This window comes from Melopsittacus undulatus, chromosome 11 (genome assembly GCF_012275295.1).
Source record: "Melopsittacus undulatus isolate bMelUnd1 chromosome 11, bMelUnd1.mat.Z, whole genome shotgun sequence".
Taxonomy (NCBI): domain Eukaryota; kingdom Metazoa; phylum Chordata; class Aves; order Psittaciformes; family Psittaculidae; genus Melopsittacus; species Melopsittacus undulatus.
The window spans coordinates 15,733,349-15,756,822 of record NC_047537.1 but is presented as its reverse complement, the minus strand read 5'-3'; the positions used below and the strand labels follow the sequence as shown (position 1 = coordinate 15,756,822).

The window sequence follows — 23,474 nt, the reverse complement described above, 5'->3', positions numbered from 1 at the left end:
CACAATACAAAGTCATTGCTGTGAGACAAGATTCTAATCAGCACAGGCTGAGGACAATACAAAGGGAGGCTGCTCAGCTCCAAGGTTATGCAGGCTTGAACTGGTATCAGCTTGTAGAGACAACAGAACACAGCTACAGTAGAATAGGATGGGTTTTGTTAATGGTAGTAACAATTAAGTAGTAGAATATCTGCAATTCTAAACAAGAGTGGCCCCATTTCCACAACTGCTTATTACGAATTTCTGTTTATGAGTCCTGCCCGTGGGTATTTGACACAGAAGCTGCCACCTTTAAGTGCTAGGCCATGAGTCAGTTCAGGAGGAGGCTCCAGCATCAACTTCTATTTTCACAAGAGAAAGCACTAGAGTTTGAAGTGGTGAACTCTACAAACATATGAGGGAGGCATCTAGACATGAAGGAAGGAGAGCTCCATCACTGGTCAGCAAAGAGGCAGCAGGAGACTGAAAGGATGCAACCCAAGAACATGCCACCTGGAATAGATTGCCATAGGATGCTGGTGACAGGAAAGTGAACACTTGCATTTCTGGAGCAAGGCAAGAACAAAAGCACTTCCTTTTCTTTCAAATCCCTGCTGTGCGGTAGGTACCAGACCACTGAAAGTGAATTAACCAGGAGAAGCAGGCAGATGCCCCTGAGAGGGCAATAGCAGAGAGCAGGGAGCTGCACAACACAGGTTACCATTTGCACTGCATGTTTTCATACGAACACCTCAAGGAGGGTGTAGATACACAGGATATCCTGCACGTTAGAAGCATTCAGGTGTCTCACACTGTTTACAGCACTTCTGAACACAAAGCAGGCAGGAAGCTGCCCCCTCCAGTCCCCACCACTGTGACACAGCCCAGCAAAGGCAGGAGCTGCAGCTCTTCCTGCTATTGCAGTCACCCCTCTTCCCAGCCCTGCCAAAGCCACCATGGTCTCAAAGTGCAGTAGCTTTGCTGTTAGGAGTCGCATGCATGCACCCAGCTCTGCACATGCAGCTCACTGGGACCTGCACTTTTCTTCCTGTTCCTCACCTGAGTGGTTTCATAATGAGCATTTACCAGAAACTATGATCTTGGACTTCAGACTCGTCTGCATTGATGGTCCAATCCAAAAGTGTAACTGAGCATCAAGGAATAGTGGACAGATGCTCTTTAAACTACCATCTACCACACACACACACTCCCCACGTATCAGAGACAACCTGAAGCAGCTAATTCTGGCCAGGCAGATGCTGCTTTAGCTGCCCTTTTACAGCACTAAAAATAATCCTGCTGCAGTTTTCATCCTCTGTGTCAGTTTTAGGAAGAGAGGAAGCAGTTCTGTGTTGTTCTTGGAAGCAACCCAGGTAACATCAGCACAGGACTAAACATAGGAGTCTCTCAAAGACTCCCAGAGGAGAAGATGGCAACAGACATGCTGCTGCACCAGGGGAGTGCTGCCAACGGGAGTGCCTGAGAGCAACACGGAGCAAGTGACAGTAAAGGTTTCTGCCTCTCCACTGAGGGCTGTATAGGACAAAACACCTGCAAAAACATCCTCTCTAACACAGGGAGAGCAGAGAGATAAATAAAAGACACAGAATGAGCAATAAGGACTTTAACTGGAAAGCAAAGTCTGCTTAGACACCAAACTGCTTCCAAAGGATGCATCGAGAGCTACAGATGAAACGAGAGGAAAACTGCACTTAATGCCAACATCTAGTACAGTCACACACTGCCTGGAAAGTGCCACATCCCAGCAGGCAGCAAGCAGGAAAAGGCAGCAAATCCAGAGGTAATCAAAAAGGTTCCTGAAATACGTGTACATCTGCTCCAGGCTTTACACAGGAGTTTCTGTTCTGCGGTAGTGTCAGCCGAGGTAAGGGCAGCCACAAAGGAAGGTGGCTGTAGGAGGTGAGAAAGAACAAGTGCAGAGTGTGGCAGGGCAGGGGAAGACCAGCAGGAAGGGCAGAGATTGTTAAACACCCATCACCCACTGCTAGTGAGCATCAGGGGAATGCACTTGGAACCAAGGAATGAAAGGGACAGGCAAGAAGAGCCACCCTGAGCTGCTGGCAAGGGGCAGCTCTGGGTTTTCACAGCAAGAAGCCATCAGCTGTTAATGAGGCATGTTTCAAATGGCCTAAAGGAAACCTTTGTATACTGCAAACCTTGGCACTCTTAAGCTGTCCCAAAGGGATCTTCCCAGCCTTTCATCAGCTGCAAGTGCTCTTCCTGCCACAGAAGAGGAGGTGAGCATCCCAGGGTGAAGAAGCCATTCGCAGTAGGTGGCAGGTCATTAATAAACCCCTCAATGTTCATCTCTTTGCTTTGGAAAGTGGCATTCAAAGAGTAATCCCCTAATTTTCAAGTCCAAACAAAAGCAGCGAGACACCATCCCACCCACAGGCTTTCTCTGAAGAACAGAAGAAACCAGTAAACTCCAGGTTAAGGTGAAAGCAAACCCCTGCTGGGAAGTAGGAGGCATTTTCAAAGCTACACTATGCTTTTACCCATGCCTGAAGGGGAAAAGTCCTGAGGAGAAAATCAGCAGTTGCTTCCTCCTTTGTCCCAAGGGGCTGGAGAGCACAAGAAGCTCTAAGTGCACCGATGACCCCTGCCCTGCCTATGGCAGCTTTAGTCCGTGATGCATGAGCAGGTAAACAGGGGATGATTGAAACCCTCTGCCTTGGGGATGGTACCACAGCTCTCAGGAGTTGTGATCTGCAGGATGGCTGTGAAGGAAAATCACACATTGCAGATCTCTTCTTTGCATGTGATTTTGCTCTGTAGAGGGAATGAACACGCTGAGGTGCGGAGTGGATGGGAAGATGAAAAGATGCATCAATGTCTCCACTTGCAGTAAACATCCTAAATGTTAAATCACTGCTTAGCTTGCCTGCTAACACCAGGGAAAAGGAACCTGAGCTAGATCTAGCAAATGCCCAGGTTTAGGAACCGCTTTGGCTCTGCAGGAAAGACACAAGAAGCGGCTCAGAGCTGGGAGACAGGGAGCACAGCATGTGTAGACTTTTCTTTGCCTTCTCAGCTGGCCCTCCATAGCTTGACAGGGAGAAATAATTGGGCAAATATCCAATGATCCAAGAGGATCACAGCTAAAAGGTTTCCCTTGCCTTCCACACGGGTTGCAGAGGCATATGCAGACTGACAGATAGGAAAAGAGTGCTTATCTTCTGATTTTGCCTCCCACAATGTGAAGTTGTTCCTGAGCATCACCACCTACCCATGTCTGCTTCCCACAGCCCACCTCCATCCTCACACAAACCACCAGTGATTCCTGATGTCGCCTCCTAAAATTCCCATCTTGTTCTTTGACACATGGAAACATTCAAGAATATCTTTGAAGGTTATCAGCTATTCTCTGCTATGCAATGAAAGACAGAGGTCTTGCTCCTTCCTTCAAGAGGAACAAGCAAGCAGAGATCAGACGTATGCAGGTGAGAAAGAGCCACAACGTATTAGTACAATGAAGTCCTCTTGTCTTTTCATACAGCCATTACACATCTATAGTAGCATATTTATTCATTGTACCAGTAAATGTTGATATAATAAGTGGTGTTGTAGCACATGTGCCAAATATTGTTTTAAATAACACCAGAACACAAATACATTCTTCACAAAGCGAGTTGAATCATCCTCCATCCTCTGTGGATTCAGCCACTTGCAGGATGAGGGGTTCTCACCAAGACTGCTGTACACTTTGTAACTGTCTTTACAAAGACTGTTTGAACAACTAAGGGAATAGAAAACACAATATTTGCTGAAAGCTTCAGTTTTCACAGCCTGCAGATCCACCCCTTTGATTCAGAGTGGTACAGAAAACCACTACAGAGCAGTATGTCAGATTGGTTCCCTCTTTCCAGGCTGCACACAACAGGCCCCTTTTTAAACACTTCTGCTCAATTGCTTTTCAGTTTTCAACAGTTGGAGGTGGGCAACTGGGCAGCAGAATGTTTTTCCTTTCCCTGACAGCTACTTTGCATTCCTGAGCAGAACGAGAAGGCAGCTTTTCATTCAACAATGACATTTGGCTATTAATCTACTTTCAGGATTACACCTCTTGAAATATAAGCACTGGTCACAGTTTCAGAAACACATGAGGAGTAACTTCACCAAATATATTTCTGCATGCCAGTGTGACGACTGGATGCTCCTCTGCACCTCAGTTTCTCATCTCTACAATGTGACTACCAGCTGTAGCTGTGATGAAGATTATAATGGTCACCAACCCACCTGAACACTACTGGAAAGCACAGGAAAAAGAACTACGTGTTGATATCCACAGGACTCGGGCAGCTCCTTAAAGCAGATCATGGCTCTGTGGGCACCACTGCCTTTAAAAGTTGACATGCTGGGAAAGGTACCAGAAGGCACAATGAATTAAACTTGGTTTAAATGGCACCTGCCATGAGCTTGGCAGCCACAGCTTAGCTGTTGGTGGTCTCAAATCAAACAAAACAAGCAAAGCCTTAAGCACAGCAGTGCTCAAATTAATGGACAGAGCAACAGTCAACAACTGCCTCCTTCCTCCATCTGCAGCACCAGTATGAAAGGCAGAGCTCAGACCTCCCCTGACCCTGGACAAAGGAGCTCCCCCCCCCAGTTTGGTAACTGGGTGCCTGCGGGGGCTTCTGGCTTTGAGGCTCCTTGCTAACAGAGCCTGCAGACTTGTACTGCAAACAGGCACAGCTGCAGGAGCACAGATCACTGAAAGATGTGGCCAAAGCAACACTCATCAGCTGCCTGAATCATCGCTGCATTTTGCTGTGAGCAGAGTCCATTTTAACCCACACAACAACATTCACATTTTACCCCTCCATAAAGCACTGAGTAAGATGCCAGCAGGCACGATCAACCTTTCTACATGAGTAATGCAAAGCCCAGTGCTCTGCTTCTCCCTCAGCTACAGCAGCTCAGCAGCAGAGAAGGAGGTGACTGCTCCCCAGGTACCAGCCCAGTGTTGAATTGTGCATTCTTCAGTCCTGTTTGCAGCAGCAAATCCCCAGCCATAGCTACCTGCTCCACCAGGCTGCTGGCAGGATGAGGCAGTGTTTATGCAGTGCTTTGAAGCTCACCTGTGCTATGCAGTTATTAAGCTTTAATTACATTATTCCTCCAACTTCAGAGAGCACTTAGGGGTCTGGATTTATTCTGGCTCCAACACACAGCACACTGCTTTATGCCAATGCAGACCTCACTCCAAGAGGATGCTAATCCCCTCCCAGAGGCCAGCAACACTCAGAAATGCACAGAACTTCAGCACATCTGTCATCCCCCCTTCCCATCCCCACTTTTTTAGCTGAAGACTTTGGGGACTAAATGTATGACACAGCCTAGATGCCAGACACATTTCAAAGGGATGAGTAGGTTCAACAGCTACAGATCAAAGCCCATAGAAGAAACAGACAAATTTAAGTCATGAGGCTGAGGGGTAGCAAAGCAGGAGTCAGCACCTAAAACCCATGTCTGGCCCCTTCTGTTGCTTCTAGAAAGAAAGCATCTTTCCCCATCCCCTCCAGTGCACTAAGCTATTCCCTAGTTAAAATCATCATTCACTGCTTCATGTCCTGCCTTAACCTCTTTTCCTGAAAACCCTTCACGCACCATCACATCAGGCAGGATGCAGAATGGGGGAGGGTTGGGGGGGACAGGGAAAGCCATTTTGAATTGAAATGTTAAGGCAGAGAAACTTACTTTGCAGCATTTGCCTTGGTGGGGGATCCAGAAATCAGCCTGTTTAAAGAGCATCTGGGCCAAATTCCTGCGCCACTTCCCCAGCAACTTGCACTGCTGCTGCTCTCCAGAAATGAGCCAGCAAAGAGGGAGAGAGCAAGACTGTGCAGAGCCCAGCGCTGCAGAGAATGAGACAGAAGCAGCAGAGTGAAGCACCAGGCTGCTGATTAATTCAGCCTGTTTCCAGTCACGCTGCAGCTCCAGCAAGGAGGCGGTGGATGGGGGTGGGGATGAGGGAGAGAAAGGGGGGGAAAAAAAGGCAGGGAGAGAAGAAAGTTTGCCCAGGATAGCACCAGATGTCTGTGAGAATAGTTCATTCATCAGCTGGAGCCGACAGAGCCAGAATCCCTGGGTTCCCTGCCTGGAAAGATGCATATGCATGCACAGTGAGGGTTGATGCTGACAGACAGGGGTCTGTGGAGAAGCAGATGGCAAATTACACAGGACAAAGTGCTATAAAATATACTGCAGGGGAAAGAACACCTGAGCTGACAAGGAAAGGGAATAGATTGAGACAGAGAGACCCAGGAACACTAACTCCCCTACATTAATCTAGGAGACTCTTCTAGATGATTCCACAGCTTTGAATTCAAGCTCAATTTAAAACTGTAAGTATCTGCTATTTGAACAACTTGAGACAGCTACAGGTCCAGTTTGACAATAGAAAGCAGCAAAAGCCCCTCTCAACACCCAATATTCACATAGCCCTAGCCACAGAATCTAAACAAAAAGGTGCACCTGAATTCTTCACAGCCATACACCATGCCAGGGGCTTCACATTTACTGACACCAGGGCAGTGCCACAGACAAGGCAGAGGATTAGTGTTGAGAGGGAAGAGCTGGGTAGAACAAGAGGTGATGGGATAAAAAGGCTTATGGAGGTGAAGAAGAATGAGCTTTCTCTCTCATTCTTTTCCTGCAATGTTTCCTTCTCACTGTTGGAAAGAAGCACCTGTATAAGTGGGGGTTTATGTAGCTCCTACTTCAGCGCTGCCCTAATTCTCCATGTGGCTTCTAAGCTCTGCAGAGCAACCACTAAACCAATGACTTTCATTCCACATAGAAATAGGTAAGGAACCACTTCAGCCAAGAGCCTTGCTGAGATTACAGCTGGCCAGATCAGAACAGACAGGCACTGCAAAGGCCTCAGCATATCATGGAGCTCTGAAGACCAGGTACAGGTGTCAGGACTCATCCACCCTTCCTGGCCAAGCTCTTCACTTTTTTTCCTTCACCAGACTCCAAATGCCTAAACAGGCATAGCCCATGTTCAGTGTTTAAAGCCAGATGTGCAAAGAATAAGAGGTCTCAATGTTTACAATAAACCCAAAGCAGGGTCTGGTTATCACTCTGTTGGCACTACGTTACACATCAGTATGTAACCTCACAAAGCCCTTAAAACCAAAGTTGAAGTGAAGCTGACACTCCATTTAATGTAACTTCAGGAGAAAGCAGGGGGAGCAAGAAGCAAGACATCCTTCATCCTCCTATAGGGCATTTTGTTTCCTAGACAACAATTTTAAACCACAGAAAGGAACAAAATGTCCTAATGACACAATTTTTCCTTCCTTCCTCTTTTCCTGCTAAGAAACTACTTACCTCCTCACTTCAACACACAGAAAAAAGCAAGGAGAAGAAAGGATCAACAACAACATGGGGTAAGAATGGACAAACCCTCATACAACATACATGTAACACCTGTCCTTTTATCATAGTGCTTGATCCCATGGCTTTGCTCCTGGAGAATGAAGCGAATGTGAATAGAACAACTTGCTTGTGACAGTGCAATACCAGGAACAACCCCTGTGCTTCAGGCAGGTAAGAGGTCCTGATACAACTTTCTTCCAGCTCAAAAACTCCAGCTGTGGTTGTGAACACAACTGGAAATGGATTAAACTTCCTCTTCTTGTTTACCCCACCATTGAGAGACCTTGTTCTGAAGTGTTTTGTGTAGGGAAGTAATTTGTACTATGTAGCTTCCTTTTGACATCAGTCTAAATTGCATCTGGATATGCATTTGTGCATGAGTAACAGAGCAGAGGCTGTAAACTTGCAATCTGAAGATAAAACTGGGGCTTGAAATAAGAGGCTTGAGTATAAAGGCAAGGACTGAGACCCATACAAAAACTGGAGCATAGATGAGAGACGTGAGAAAAAGATCAGTTTGTGACAAAGCCCCTGGAAGAAGAGCTGAGGTTTTAGAGAACAGCAGGGGATAAACCAGAGATACAATTACTGACAAGCTGAAAAGAGGCAAAGGACTTGGGCTAATTTTCAGTCCAAAGGTAAGACTGCAGCTCTGGTTAGGCACCCTGGAACAACTGTGGACAGCTCAGGACAGACTGTACTGGAGCTGGGGCCATGTGGACACATTGCCAGGGTCTGGCGTGGTGCTGTATCCAGGCTGCAGTAATCATACTGGGATAACCCAGCTCAGTTGTTATTGGTAACTGTGGTATCAATGATGCCAATGATTTTTACTAGTTTTGTTGCTGTAAATACATCTTAAATAACACAAACTCTTGAGCCTTACACTGTCCTGTGGCAACCAGTGCTGTTGTCTGTCTTGGTATATGCTTGTCTTGGAGCAGAGATTTTGGCACCTTTCCCAAGCATTAAATTTACTTCAGAAACACACACAGAAAATTAAAAAGTCAGGAGAAGAGGAAGAACAAGATATCAGCACATTTAATTTTAGGTTTTGGCACTGCTCCTGAAATAAACTCTGCCTTTCCTGCAGTGTCTGGCTTCTGGCAGAAACTGGAATGTGGCCTACATTACACCTGACAAACTCTGATCCTCAGCCACTTCTGTCAAGGGAACTGTATTAGCCCATAGGAGCAGAGGACAAGTCTCTCATCTTCTGAGTGACAAATGTCTGTGCTTCAACAGTGCTCTGAGCACATCTTCTGTTCCAAGAGTGTTAACTCTTCACACACATATATTAGAGCAAAGAGCTTGCTTTCAGCTAGATTTGAGAGTGATGTTTTCACTTGGGTTCATTTGATTTTTAGCATCTGAAAATAAAACTAGCATACTGAATTTACTACTGAGGTTACATACCAGGTTAATTTGTTCCCTTATCAGCATGTATGTGTCCAAGTTCTTCACTATGGAAAGGAAGATGGATTCCACTTTAAAGGGGGTGAGACAGGGATCTGCAGTATTGGGAAAAAAAAAATAGGAGCAAACTTCTTAACACCAAATAATCTACTTCTACAAGAACAAATCCATTGTCTTTCCTCAGATCCAAACAAAGTTGTAAAATGCAGCTTTATGGTTCAAAAGGCTTTTTGTTTAATTCCTGTTGAAGAGTGTGATGATATTTTGCCTTCATTTTTAATCCCCATTCAGGAAGGAGGGACAAAAAGCTTCAGTAACTTTGAAGAGGAGATTAAGACTTCAGAACACCATGATCCCCCCAGAATGTCCTTGTACAGGACACATTCCTAATAGGCCTTTTAAAGGTCTGTTACAATACTGTCCATGCTGCTGCCATTCCAGCAATTTGATATGCAATTCCTGCATTGCACAGTAAAGAATGTCATCTGAGAAAGAGAGAGATGAACCAAAGATAGTGGCCTACAGTGGAATTGTCTCCACTGTGCTCTGCCGTGGCTGCAGCCATGCCAGTGCTGTGCTTTCATGTCCTACCCAGAACACATCCCTGTACAGAATGGTAACTGCATCATCTCTTAAAATGAACAATGCCAGATTAGCCCATGATGTCAGTAATAAGAGAGTAAGTAGGTATTTATCCTCATTGGAACGTTACCTCCATGGTAATACAGCAATCAGATATAAAACAACAGAGTTCAAACATGTGCTCAAAGCACAAGCAGCTCCAAGAGTTTCAGGCATGAGTAAACCCAGACCCTCCTGGACAAGCACACTCCAGAACAGAGACCCCCAGCAAATAAGAAGTGTAGTAGACAAGTGCTGATGTTCAAAATGAAGTAGCTTTGGAGTCACTTACACTGCTGTAACAATCTTTGAGAACAGATTTTAGGTGATTACCTAAAAGGTACTTTGCACTAATGCACAAAACCACTTCTTGATGCTGGAAGCACTGTAAACAAAACAGCAAGAAAGGGATGCAAGAATAACAGAGAGGCAGCACCATGATCTGGCAGACAAAGTTACTGTGTGGTGGAAAGAGGGACACCAAAAAGGCAAGCCAAGTATGTGTTCTTACCAGAGCCAGCTGAGAGCTTGGCATCTATAATGTCCTCCACTGGTCTCAAACTACCTGTTCCATTTCTGATTGGGATCCAGAATAAAAACCAGGTCAATTTTTGAGTAAGAAATAAATTTAATATTCAGGTAGAGCTGAAACTAAACCAGAAGTGACCAGCACATTGTTTGCTGGAGTGATCAAAATCATTTTACTTTTAGGAAACAGTAACATGTGCCAAGTTGACAGTCTCCTGTCAGCCACAGCAGATATGTCTTTTTGGCATCTACAGCAGCTATTCATGAAGATCTCTCTCTCTTCTTTTCCCTCTGAATCTCAAAGCATGGCAAGACAACATTCCTCTTTACAATATCTAGACATACTTAGAACTTTCTAAACCAGATGTAGAAATACTATCTTGCAGCACTTCCTAGACATGAAATTACCCAAGCAATACATGCAGTTACCATCACAAAAATTGGACTCAGATGATTTCATTACCTTGGTATTTAAAAACTCTTCCTAGTGAATTCAGCCTCTCAAATAAAGTCAAGCAAAGTGTCCAGAGGACTGAAGCCCTACTTTAAACCTCAAGAAAGACACAGCATACATGACAGCATATGCTTTGGTATGTTGCTCCACCATGATGCCTGAGTCCCAGCCTGAGACTACTAAAGGGCTTACCTACTGCCACAAGCACATACATCCCTAGGATCTGAAGGTGACAGAACTCTCAGCTTGGATACTAACCATGGGTTATACTATAATGACAAATGGTGATCCTTGACCCAAAATAATGAAAGACAATTAAAAGGACTCAACATTGCAGCTGGGCATGACCCTTATCAGGAAACCTACCTGCCACTTCTCAAGCTCCACGGCTATGTGGTTCTGTCAGCATGTGCAGCAGAAGGGGATTGCTGCTCAGGGGAGGATGGCTCCTAGGCAGAGATGAGCTTGGCCACACTTATCACATCACCAGCTGTGGAAACAGAAGGGAAGCAGTTAATCAATCTCCCCATATAACTCCATTTAGGACAAGAAAGTGATGACATTCACACAACTCAGATTACAAGATTTGTCTTTAAAAAGAAGGAGATCTGTGGACTTGAAAGTGCTTCTAATAGTACATGAACCTCCTCTCAGAACTGATCCCATTAGCTTATGTCCCCCCAAAAATGCAGCAGTAGATGTATTAAGTTCCCAGCAGCTCACAGGATTATTGCAGCCCTGACACACTTTAGGGCAAGCCTCCAAAACAAGCTGACAAAGAGGTGGATTCCACCAGGTGCTGGAGCATGCTGTCACCCCTGGCTGTTTGTCTTGCTATTCTTATCTACCAAGAGCTTTGTCCAGCTAATCTCTAAGGGAGCCTGCAGTAATGAGTTCTTCATTTGCTGAACAGCACATGCAGTCTTTGACAAGGCTACATTGCTGGGCTGAGCCTGCAGATGACCAACATCCAGTGGGCCAGAAGTCATAAAAATAATCCCAGATTTCCAGGGAACTAGGTCTTCTTTATTTTTTCCCTTTCTTCTTTTTAGCAAAGCTGGACCTGTAATAGAATTGAGATAGGAAGCAGCTCTAGAACTCAAATCCTTCTTCAAGCCCACTTCCCCGTTGATCTTCCATGGCACAAATTTGTTCTCCTTCCACCTAAGTAAAATGTAGTTTCTGGTTAAAACAAAGGCTCTGTGTACATTGCTCCAGAGGATTTTCTTACATAGAAACACAATGAAGCATTCTAAGATGATGCTATGATTTGTCTTGGAAGCTTTTTGTTGATCAGAAACTATTGGTTCTATTTTTTACCATACATAGACTCAGAGCTTAGACTCCTGGTAAACCCAAGCAAACAAGGAAGCAGCAAGATCTGCAAAGCAACCCAACTGGGATTTACTACCTTGGCCTATACCATACTGCTTCTTCAAAGAAGGACTCTGGAGATCCCATCCTTGTGGCAGTCACCTGCAGCACTGCTCTCCATGATGCTCCATCATGACAAGGAAAACACACAGCATCCAAAGCTTACTCAGAAAGCTCCTCTTGCCCCAGCCTGAAAAGTTCCATGTCAGGATTTCCTCTCATGAAGGCAAGTCCTGTATCTGCATTCTGGGAAGCAGCAAGCATTGAGTAGTCCAATGCTGGCTATCAAAGCACTGCTTTGCAGTACAGCAACCAGCACCTGCAACTGCCATTTTTTGGCTGCTGCCTGGCTGGCATGAGCCACAAGGCTGGACTCTGCCCTACTTTGCTGTGCTGTGACCCTTGTCAGTGTGCACACACCCTGGGAATGAAGCTATTTCAGTCACTTTGTATCCCTGCCAGGCCATTAGCAATTGCAAAGAGAGAATCAGAGAGCTACTGGAGTGAAGCTGACAAAGTTCCCAGTAAAGGGCTGGGAGTGGGAAGGAGGAAAAGGTACTTTTGTATGCTTGCATACAGCATAGAGCATCAGTATCTTGCCTTTAACTTGAGAGTGACTTCAATATAAGGGAAGGCATGAGGGGATGATTTTAAGGTCACTAATAATTAAAGGGCTGAGAAATAAACCAGTGATTCTTCTTTTTACTCCTGACAAAAGATGGATCTACTGAAGTATTCTGCACCATGCTCTCACTCATTCAAAGCTAAGAGCCTGAATGTCTCTCTGGATCTGGACTTCAAAAGCATAATTATGTGTGACACAAGTGGGTAACTGGGAAGCCAAAGTCACAAAAGCAGAACAAGAAAATACATCCTGGACTGTTGGTATTCATCCCATGGAGCCCGTATCATTAGGAGCCAAGGGTGGTTCTGACAGGATGGTAGGAGGCAGGGTTTGCTGCACTGCCCAGAGTGACATTCTGGGTTAGGCAGCAAATGAAATGTGATCCTGAGTACAAACCACACCATTCCTTACAGTTCAGAGCACATCATCCTCGTGCTTGGGAATACCACTCTGAAGTCCCTCAGTGCCAGGAAGCAGGATACTAGGGTATCCTACTCTGGTATCGTCTAGTGTGAGGCATCCCTGCCCATGACAGGGGGATTGGAACTAGGTGATCTTAAGGTCCTTTCCAATCCAAACCATTCTGATTCTATGATTCTATACACAACAAGGGTGTTAAAAGATGAAAAGATCAAATATTGGCTGGAAAGAGTGAATATTCCCTACCTAGTCAGATTCAAAAGCTGTTACAATGAACAATACAAAAGCTTGTGAAAGTAACCAGTGGTGCATGCAGCACTGCTCCATCACCAGCATGCTGTCCAGAACATGAACAGACTGACCTGGAACCCAGAAGCAGTTTCTCTCACATTCCCACTTGAAGGTGCTGACAATGGTTGAACTGTGGATGTTTCACACAGAGAGCAAGAAGCCAAATCTCTCCTGTGCCAATCTAGATATACAAACCAAGTGGAATGTTTCATTTTTCCAAGTTTAAAAAGGGCTTTAATTTACAACCAAGAATTCCAGACACAGCTAAGCCTGGACAGGTTGGGATAGCTTAGTATTAGGATAACTGAAGCCAAAAGCAAAGACAAGCTACAGTGATGAACCATCCTCCTGCAATTTCTGCACCAGGATCGGCACTAGAGCCATATAAAATGTGGTTTGTCCCTGCTTTCTTGTAAATCAGAATTCAGCAAGACAAGAAGTCTGTAAGAAAATGGCAGGAATTCTGCCACACCAACAAAAAACCTCATCAGCATTAAAGAGGATTTTGCAGACATTCAGAACACAGCTTCCCACAATGAAGATGAGGCAGTTCATCCTGTAGGCAATGTGCAGATGTGCAGAGCTGTGCATTCATCCACTCCATCCCCTCCCAGGCTCCTGCAGCTCCCAGCACCAGATGTGTCCCTCCATCACCCCTACCCAATAGCAAGGACTCACCCCACTCTGGACCCATCCCAGGAGTTCCATGCACTACTATTTCTTCCACACTAGAGTATCTGTTTGCCTCTGCCCTCCCTGTGTGTTATCTCTCTTCTGCCTGCCCAGGCCATTAGTCACTCATGCTGTTGACATGTTAAACTGGGCCAGACAGGAGGGCAGAAATGAAGTGGGACTTTGCTGGAACATGTCAGTGGGCGTCAAATATTCAGCTGCGGACAGAGATACCTGAAGCTGTGGTTGCTCTAATCAGACACCAGAGGCTCCAAGGGCAGCCTGTTCACTTTCCCAGCACACTCCATCCTCCTCAGGATTCTCATGTCTAGAGCAGTCCCTGGAACTTTGAAATGGTTGGATGTGGTGTCCAAGTGTCAGCACGCTGCATTCAGCATCAGAAATACTTCCAAATCATTCAGTAGAGTGAAACCCAATACAGGGTCCCACCAAGTAACTCAATCCAGTGCATCTTTCACTAACAGCAAATGAACTTTCTGGAAGTCTCGTATGCTGAGCTCTGCCAGCAGTTACCCCACAACTGTGTGGAGAGGTCTGCAATGCACTTAGAATACGTCTATTTTATATTTGTAAGAATAAATGAAGTCACTGCTCAGGTTGCCATGTGCATCTGATACCTTTTAAGAAATCTCCCATCACCCCCAAGTCACTTGTGTTTGCAAGTGCCCTGAGCATACAGTAAGTCTTATAGCTTGATCTAAGAGTATCAACAAGTGTTTGAAACATCCTTCTGAAGAGCAGAAACTTTAAAAGGGTCCATTCAAACATTTGTCTATGAAACCACCTTTCAAACAACAGTTTTAACGCAGTAGAGTATTTATACAGGTAATAAACACTGTGCTTGCAGATGCTCCTTTGAAATTCAGGGATTTCAAAGCATGACAACTTAACCAAACTTCGCAACATCAGTATAGTGATATTTAATAAGGAACTGTACAGCATGATACATGAGGTACAGCACCCCTAAACCAACTAGCAAACAGAAAAATCAGATAACTGTACAACCTACAGACACTTGGAAAGAAAAATGTGCTGCAGAAGCTGCAAATTTTTAGGGAGGAAAATAAATCAACCTAATGATCCTGCTTTCCCTAAATGTTCCATCACTGGTGCTTTCGTGTTATTTACTGAAAATTCCCAACATAGATACAGTCTATGAAAAATGACAGGGAGTCTGAGCATTTCTTGCTGCCAAAAGTGGATTCCTCAGGAGCAGAAGCCTGAGCTGTCACCAAGAATAGAAACACGGGGGAGCAGAGACTCACCAAAAAAGCAGTTGCCTTGGGGAGAATGGCTTAGATTAGAGCTGATGGGTTTGATAACAGCACAACCACAGTCTTCCTCCTCAGGAGTAGCTGATAATTTGCAACATGGGCACATTTGCTGATCTATGGACTTCCAAAGATGTCCCAAGTGGAACTGTCAATTACTTGCTTTTGAGACTCACTAAGAGCACAAAGTAACTCCAGCAAGTGAGCTGGCAGCCACACTTCTGGTTCAGTAGCTGCTTGTGAAAAACCTTGTCAAAAATAGGGCCAGCTGCCCTCTGCCTCACTAACCCTAGATTATAGATAGGGATGTGTAGATGTGCCTCAGAGAAAGGCTGTGAAGTCTATTTATTAGTATCTGTAAAGTAAGTGAGATCTTCTGAATTAGTGTTGTATATGTGCTAAGTATTATCAACTCAGCAGTAGTCATGTATCTTGTTTGTCCATGGCTGAGAAGAATCTGTTGACTTCACACTTCCCTTGCTAAATGGCAGCAAGCAGAGATCTACTTCACCTTGAATCAGGAATAGGATTAAACTTGAAATGAACTGAAAAGTTTGTCTTACAATTGCCAAGTGTGCCTTTTGGAGGTGAAAGTACTTTGTGTTTAACCCTTACTCAAAAGTTTTTTCAATACTCAGTACTCCTTTCTTCAGCAGAGAACGTGCACATTAGACTTGTTTCAAGTGGTGATGTAAAACAAAAGCTGAGCAAGAAGGATGGAGAAGGGGAATAGGAAATAGTTAATGGCAGGTCTTTTCCTATCTAGTTGATGCTGTGATTTGGCACACTTGCAAGAGCCAGACTTGCAAGATTAACATTGGTAAAACAAGATGTCACACAACCAAAAGAAGGCATTTATTTTTGTTTTAATTTTGTTCCGGTGAGTTGAGAATTAATTGATGGATATGGTCAAAAGAATGATCAAATAAGATCAGTCTACCTCCTGCTTCCACAGGGGCTGATACTGCTTAAGGAACAGGAAATCTGAAAGATCTTTGCTGTGTTCGTTTTTCCTTACTTTGTTAAAAGAGTGTTTGGGAATTAAAGGATTGCTTTATCTTTTCTGCTTCAGGTACCCTTAAGCCTGCCACAGAAAGAGACAGCATGTGTACAGTCTGGATCAAAGTGGGGAATGCAACAAAAGGCTCAATTGTGAAAGATGGAAGGGCCCCTCCAGCCTCTGCAGAGCACTGAGACATCATCTGCTTTGTGGCATGATGCCTTGAATGGCAACTAAAACATTTCACAGCAAATGTAGTGAAGAATTCAATGCAAAAGTGGCAGCTGTCACTCATCATTGTAATATTGGTTATTATGGGAACCAGGATTGTATAACTGCCTCCATTAAAACCCATCCTGAAATGCTACAAACCCACAAAAAGGCGGCAGCCCAAAATTAGATTCAAAAAGCTTGTGGTGTATTTATAGAACCTTCCAGCAAATCAATGTTTGCTGATGTACACCGACTCACAGATCAAAGCGCAACTCTTTCTCTTAACTCCAGGTTATAAATGAGGGTGTTGTATGCATAGTTTATAGTAAATCTAGGCAAAAAACCAACCCATACCAGTGTTTGCCATGTGAAGATATTTAACAATATCATGCTGATGGGAGGTGTTCACTGGGAGTTCCCCAAAGCAGCACCTGGAGGGCATTAATCAGACCAAACTCCTACATTCATGCAAAGCAAAGCACAGCCCTTATGCAGAACACACACTGTTCAGTTCAAGAGATTTGTGTATTTTGCTATTCTCACAAGCAGCTCCATGAAAGTTTTATGGTGAACATTTGTCTGATGAACTGTGTGTAGAATTCGAGCGGTGAGCTGACTCACTCTACTGTGAAAGGAAAACAGAGGAGCCCTTTACAGCTCCTTAAAAACTACTCTCCACTAGTCACTCAAGAGTATTACAGATAATGCTCCAAAGTGCCATAATTAGCATAGAGATGGTCCCATATACACTATCACAGGTGTTACTCCAACCCAAATCTTCCTCTCTGCAGCCTTAGGTGCAGAATAGTATTGCCCAAGCCCCCTTAGACCTCTCTTTTCAGCCCACCCTACACAAGGACTTGTCTTTTGGCCAATACCCCATGGCCCAGCCCTGCTCCTGCCTGGTCCCACCCAACCAGAGGGGTGATATAAACCCTCCCTCAGGGCTGTGTTTTTGGTGGAGCATTGTGGTGTTTGGAGTGTTTGTAGCTGCTTCTAGCAGGTACTTTGGATAAGATTCTAAAGAAGCAAAGGTGACCTCAAAGATACACAGTCTCAAACAGTTAGAGTGTAGTATGAAGAGCACAGGAAGGAGGTTTGTTTTCTTGGTTCCACTTGCATTAGCAATATTGATTAGCTTTGTAACCTGGACTAAAAAGACCTAATAACTTAATCCTCTCATGACAAAAAAATGTTGGCAATGTGTTTAATTAAAACGTCCTGGTTAAGAGCAGTATTATATAAAGTGTTTTGATGTACTTATGTAAAAGACAACAAAGAAATACAAGGTACTACTTTAAAGAGCAGAAGATACCTTGTATAAAGCCATCATAGTGTAGCTATTTACGTGGATGTCTGTACTGAACAGGCTTAGAAAGCAAATCTAGTTTGCTTAGTAGGTCATTCAAATTTGGCTGTATTTGAGCAGGCCCTGTAGTTTAGTGCAGTACAGCCCTTTTTAAGGAAGCTTGTTTCTGTATAAATGTGCTCTTTTAAGGAACCTAAAATGTTTCATAGAGGTTATGTGCTCCTATACTATTGTACCTCCTTGCATGTGAGCTGTTCAATTGGGAACTTACTCTACAATTGCTAGGAGATAACAGGATTTTTGGCAAGCACAGGATAACTGGGTCCTTGTCTCAGAAAGCTAACACTATGTACTACTTGGTAGTGGACTTGGGGAGATAGAAGGGTTCTATCTTGGTAACTTTTAAGACGGGTCAGAGTAGCTTAAAGAAACTGTTCTGTAGCACAGGATGTCCTGTGAAGGCTCAGTGAGTGTTGTAACTGTACTCGAGCACCATTCGCTCCTCTCTGGGGCTTCCCTTCCTCTCCGGCTACTTTTTAAGTAGATAATATCTAGAACAAACTTCTTATTTATGTAAAGGGATTTCTACCTGGGATTGCTAGGCCTTTCCTTATCACCCCTGATGGCCTGTGTTATCCTAATAGGGGAAAGCTCCTGAGCAACCGGCAAACAGCAGTATCATAATCCAAGACCTGCATGGATCACAGCTTTGGGAAATACCACACGTGGATGAATGTCTGAGGCAGAATGAGGCGTGCCATAAACTCCTGCTGAGCAAAAGACTGCGATGAGGTAGGAGCAGGAGTGAAGCACCCGGCTGAGCAGAGGAGTCCAGGCAAACTCCTGAAGGATTTTAAATCGGGATTTGCGGCCAGCCCCAAAGCCTTTACGCGGAACACGGAGCTGCAGCCGGAGCCCCCGGCCCGGGTCCGCGCTGCCGGGGCCGAGGGGCCTGGCGGGGGATGCGCTGCGAGGCGGAGCGCGTCCCTCAGCTGCGGGGGCAGCTCCGCGGGTGCGCTGAGGCGTCAACACGTGTGGCAGCGGCTGTTCTCGATCTCCTTCATTTCCTCTCCCTCACAGGCCGCTCCGGAGAGATGCCAAGGGAGGGTGCATGAGGGGTACGGCGCTACACGGGAGCCCGGGACCGGGGTGCGGCGGGATCGCCGCCGGCTCTGCCTCGGGCCTCCCCCGCCATGGCGGGCAGTGTCCAGCCGAGGTGGGGATCCCGCTGTGGGAGCGGCCGGCCCTGCCGGCGCTGCTCCCCGACGGGACGGAGCCCGGCCGCGCCCCGCCGCCGCTCGGCCCGTACTCACCAGCCGCGCCGGGGAAGCCGCTCGCCCGCCGGGCCTCCCCCCTCGCCGCCGGGGCCGCCATCAGGGTCACTGGCAAGCGGGACGTCACTGCGCCGGGGGACCCGCGGTGGGGCTTCGGGGCGGCCCCAAGAAGCTGGCGTCTGGTTGGTGCGATCCCGCGCGGCCCCCGTATGCCGAGCGCTGATTGGCTCAGGCGGGGTGGCGCGCGAAGCCAAGCATCCGCCCTGGCGGCAGGTCTGGGCTAGCCCTGAGGGGAGCTGGGGCGGGCTGGGGAGCGGCGGCTCAGCCCCGGCGGCAGCGCTGAGGGGAGCGGGCGGCACAGCAGCGATCCCGCTGGCTCCCCGGTCCTGGGATGCCGTCGTAGGGACGGTGCTGAGAGCAGTGAAGTGACTCGGGAGTGAGGGGAATGCGTGGGGGAATGAGGAGAGCCCAAGAGTGGCCTGAGGGGTCATTCCCTTGGCAAAGGCAGGCTGAGGTGGGTCCCTCTGTCACGGGGAGTGTGAGGGAGAAGGGTTGTCCCTTTGCCAGGGCTGTGCCTCTGCAAGGGGAGGGTGACACCTGCAGATCTCCCTTTGAAAAGCCACTTTTGCCGCAGGGTAACCAGCGGGCTGGCAGTCTGTAAGGAACCCTGAGGTGAGCGCACACGCTGGATGCCGGATGCGCAGGAAGCCGCTGTGGACCGAGCACACAAACGTTAGCGAGCCGGTAATCTAACGAGAAATCTAAGCCGCTGCAGTATCAGGGAAGGAAATCAGAGGTGTGAGGCGGAGGTGGCTCGTTTCTGTGCCTCGGTGCAGAGATTTGGGGGTTGTCTTCTCAGTTCACAGTGGCTAAATTGAAAAGATGCATGTTCCTTAGCTTTAATTTCCTCTTCCTGTAATTCATTGCAGAGCGTGTATTATCCCAGGTTGTGATGCAGCAGTTCCCATGTGAGATTTTGCTTTACAAAACTGACGATCGTTAGTGTATTAAGCTACAGGTGCAGTTGTTTACGATTTTATGGCAATAAGTTGTACAAGGGCTCTGCACTGTTTTCCCTGCAGATGCAGTTTTGAATTAGAAAGTAGTGTTCAGGGAGCCTACTTAATACTCCTCTGAGACACTACTTTCATGGTGTCTGGAGACACAGAGAATGCCAGAGTTCTACAAGTGTGATTTCAGCTCTTTTTAAATGCAATCTAAATTCTGGTGAGGAGAATGGAAGCCACAAAACAACTTTTCCTGAGCTTGTTATCCAGAACAATTCCCTAGAATCAGTTAACAAAGAAGCCCCACAGTTGTTAATACACTTGAGTGACACTAAGTGATCTTGGTTTAAAATGGCAGGTCTGGGGAATTTTATGGTATAATTTAGAGATGAAATTATACCATAAAGAAGGGGAAGAGGATAAATATGTTACTGGGGTTGTAATAAGATGGTGTGTTGTGCATAGTGCTGCATGGGCATCTTTAGTTCCTCTTTATATTGTTCCACCCCTAATAAAGTATGCTTAATGAGTAGAAGGCTTTATTTAAAGGTCAGAGTAAAGATACATCTTCAATAGAGATCCGGAGGCTGGACTGTTTTCCTCTGACACCAATTCCCTGTGGGTTTTGAGCAAGCCACTAATAAAACCTGTTTTCACTCACAAGTATGGTGTGGATAGAGTTTCTGTCAATGAGATGTGCAGTTATAGGAGCTGATATACTGGACCTTTAACATTTGTGCTTTTATTTCCTCCTTAATAAATCTGATCTACCAGCCTCCCTCAAGGTGATTTAGGCACCTAATGCTTGAAGAGCATTAAGTGAAAAACACTATCAAAAGGCATTATTACTGGGATGGTTGGAAGAGCAGAAACACCCTTGAATTGGATAATATGACTATAGCATCAGAAATAGGACAGGTATCCAGAGAGCACTTTTCCTGTGTATTCTAGTACTAAATGACAAAGGGAAAGCTCAAAAGGCAAATGTTGTAAAGTACTCAAGAGGCACTAAAAACTGTTCTGGGTTTTGGATCTGAAGACTTTGGTGTAGAGACCTGTTCTACCAGCAAGCAGTGTCTCTATTTTTTTAATGTTAGAGTTGTGAATGAACGCTCTAAAGCTAAACAAGATAATGTTACCTCGGCATGTATGGGTGCTTTTTCCACATCCTTGTACTTAGAATTGTTTCACTGTGTGAAGGTCTCCTATATCATTTTGGTAGGAAGAGAGCTTACAGAAATGACCCAGCTACTGCAAACCTCTCTGTATAGTCTGAAAAAGCTTAATTTCATGCTCCCCATGTCCTCAGCGCAGGGATATACTGTCTCCTCTTGGGACCATGACATATGGGCAGAGAAATGGCTCAGTTTGCAGTAAGCTTCCGCCTCTGGCTTGCAGTGCCCGGCAGATCCAGGAGAACTATTTGGCCTCCCTGCATGTGCCTTTCAGTCAGTGCTCATCAGTGTGCTGCTGCGGGTAGAGCAGACATGAAAATTTGAGTAGGACCACTTTAAAGCAGGTATTGTATGCAAAAAAATCATCTTTCTTTGCCTTTTTTTCTCTTAGTTAAGCTCTCTGACAAGATGAAGTTGCATTTTTTAATCAATATTTGAGTATCATTTCTGAGCAAATAATATTTAAGTTGTTGGAAAAATATTGTATTGTTTAGGCAAGGCAATTGTTGTGTGTCTGATTCCCCCACCCCTAGGAACATTTCATGATAGATACTAGGAACTGACCATGTTTCTAATATGTCTGTAATGATAAGAGGAATTAAAAGGGGAAGGTTGATACAGAGGCTGAGGCTTAAAAGCAGTAGTTGAGCTGACCAACACCTCTACCAAAGCTGAAGGGAAGATAGTATTTCATTTTAGCTAGATGATATTCCTTACCAGCTCCTGTGTATTATTTAATAAATAGGGGAGATGTACCATAATTCAATACCTAATTATAAAAGACACTACATTCCTCAAAAGAGAGAGATTCTTTCTTTTAGTAACAAACAGCATCTGCTTTGTTTTTCTCCAGACTGAAAGGTAATTGAACTGACAATTCCAAGCTGTCCTGAAAATGACAGATGACTGAACTGGGAGTAGGAAGAAAGCAGAAGCTCTTTTGTACTGAAGAAAGGGGAGATGACACACTATAGTTGGATCTGGTTCCCTTTTACAGATGTCTTTCAGAGGTTAAGCAGCTGTGGGTGACCTCAGCCAACTCTTTATAGTTGAATTTCTTAATGTTAGCAATGGCTGTTACAGTCCCAGGTAGAGCAGTATTTTTCTATGTAGTCATTTTTATAACAGTCTTGTTCTTTCTTTTCTTTGTGACCATAGAAACACACGTGGTACAGAAGAGAATCTGCTTTTATTACTTTCTTCCCAGCTCAGTGGGAAGAGATAAGACTGGATTGGTTTTGTTTTGGACTATTTGTTTTCTGCTTAGTTTTGAGGCTAAGCTAACTTTTTTGTTTGCTGGTCTGTAAAGGTCAAAACAGTCCCTGTTTGTCTCACATGGTGATTAAGCTGCTTCGCAAGTGCTTTTGAGATCTGTAAAATGGTGAAGCTATTTCAGCTGTTGTGTCTGGGTCACAAGCACCAGCACATTTACTGCACTTGGACAGATTCACAGAAACAGGCAGTTGTGGTAACTTTTCAATATGTGTGTGAGAAAGGCAGAGCATTAGGAGTGGTTTGAAGCAGGGAGAGCTGATGTTTATAGCAAGGCTCAGGAATCAAGAACTAGGAATTTTGTTCCTAATGCTGCTGAACATTATTGTATGGCTTTGGGCAAGTCCACTCTATTTATGCTTCCCTGAATACAGAATATATTCTGTATGTGTTTACATCTATTATATCCCTTTGATACTGCTTTTATCACTAAGAAAACTACAAACTAAAATGAAAACAGCTAGCAAAGCAGTTATCCTCAGTCTATTCACTGTCTTGCTCTCCAAAGAACAGGCACAGAAAACACATCTGGACAAGCTTTTTCTATAGCTTTGTTGTCTGAGCCTCTAATTTGTGCTGTGACACAGTGTTCCAGATACAGGCATGTGTCTAAATCCTTTATCTAGACAGGAAACCTAGATCTGGAATTAAGGTTTTAAAGAACCTCTAGTAATACCAGTTAAGCCTATAAGGCTCCATCAATAGGCCAAGCTTGTTTGGTGACTCTTTTAATACTTAATTATGAATGAAGGCAGTTTGTTGCCTTTTCTGTCAGCAGGTAGTATCAGTGAGTCTGTTGCATGTGGGCTAAGACTAGCATGTAGATACTAGGTTTTCTCCAGGTATTTAGGATCTTCCTAGAGCAGGTTATTGCTCTTTGGTTGCATCAGGCATGTTTGATGAAGCAACTTCTACTTAAAGACTCAATCTCGCAAATGAGATAGTTTTGGATTTTAATGGCTCTGGCATGATTATTACACTGAGGCCAACATGGGGTGATGTGAGAAGAAAAAGGCAAGAAAATAATGTTCATGCAACAAATGTCAACAGCACCATTCCCAGCATTGTCTCCTTGCTGTGCCTGCATTCTTGGCATTCCGCTATTTGCTGCACCCACTTTATTCCTGTGCATCTTGGAGGTATAT

General features: G+C 45.1%; 1 protein-coding gene across 5 annotated transcripts in view; it reads right to left on the bottom strand.

The window, feature by feature from the left end:
* TMEM94 (transmembrane protein 94) overlaps positions 1-19,033 on the bottom strand; it is a 50,509-nt gene extending 31,476 nt beyond the window's left edge. For 2 of the 5 annotated variants that reach the window (XR_004079973.2, XM_031044855.2), the window contains exon 1: positions 5,701-5,754. Coding sequence is in view for 3 of the 5 variants with exons in the window: in XM_031044855.2 (XP_030900715.2) it covers positions 5,701-5,754 (54 nt within the window). In the remaining 2 variants the exon portion in view is untranslated. Of the gene's footprint in view, positions 1-5,700; positions 5,826-8,802; positions 8,898-10,771; positions 10,896-18,914 lie in introns of those variants that run through there. The other 3 variants (XM_034067720.1, XM_034067721.1, XM_013127818.3) reach the window with 3 other exon arrangements.
* Positions 19,034-23,474: the final 4,441 nt, after the last annotated feature.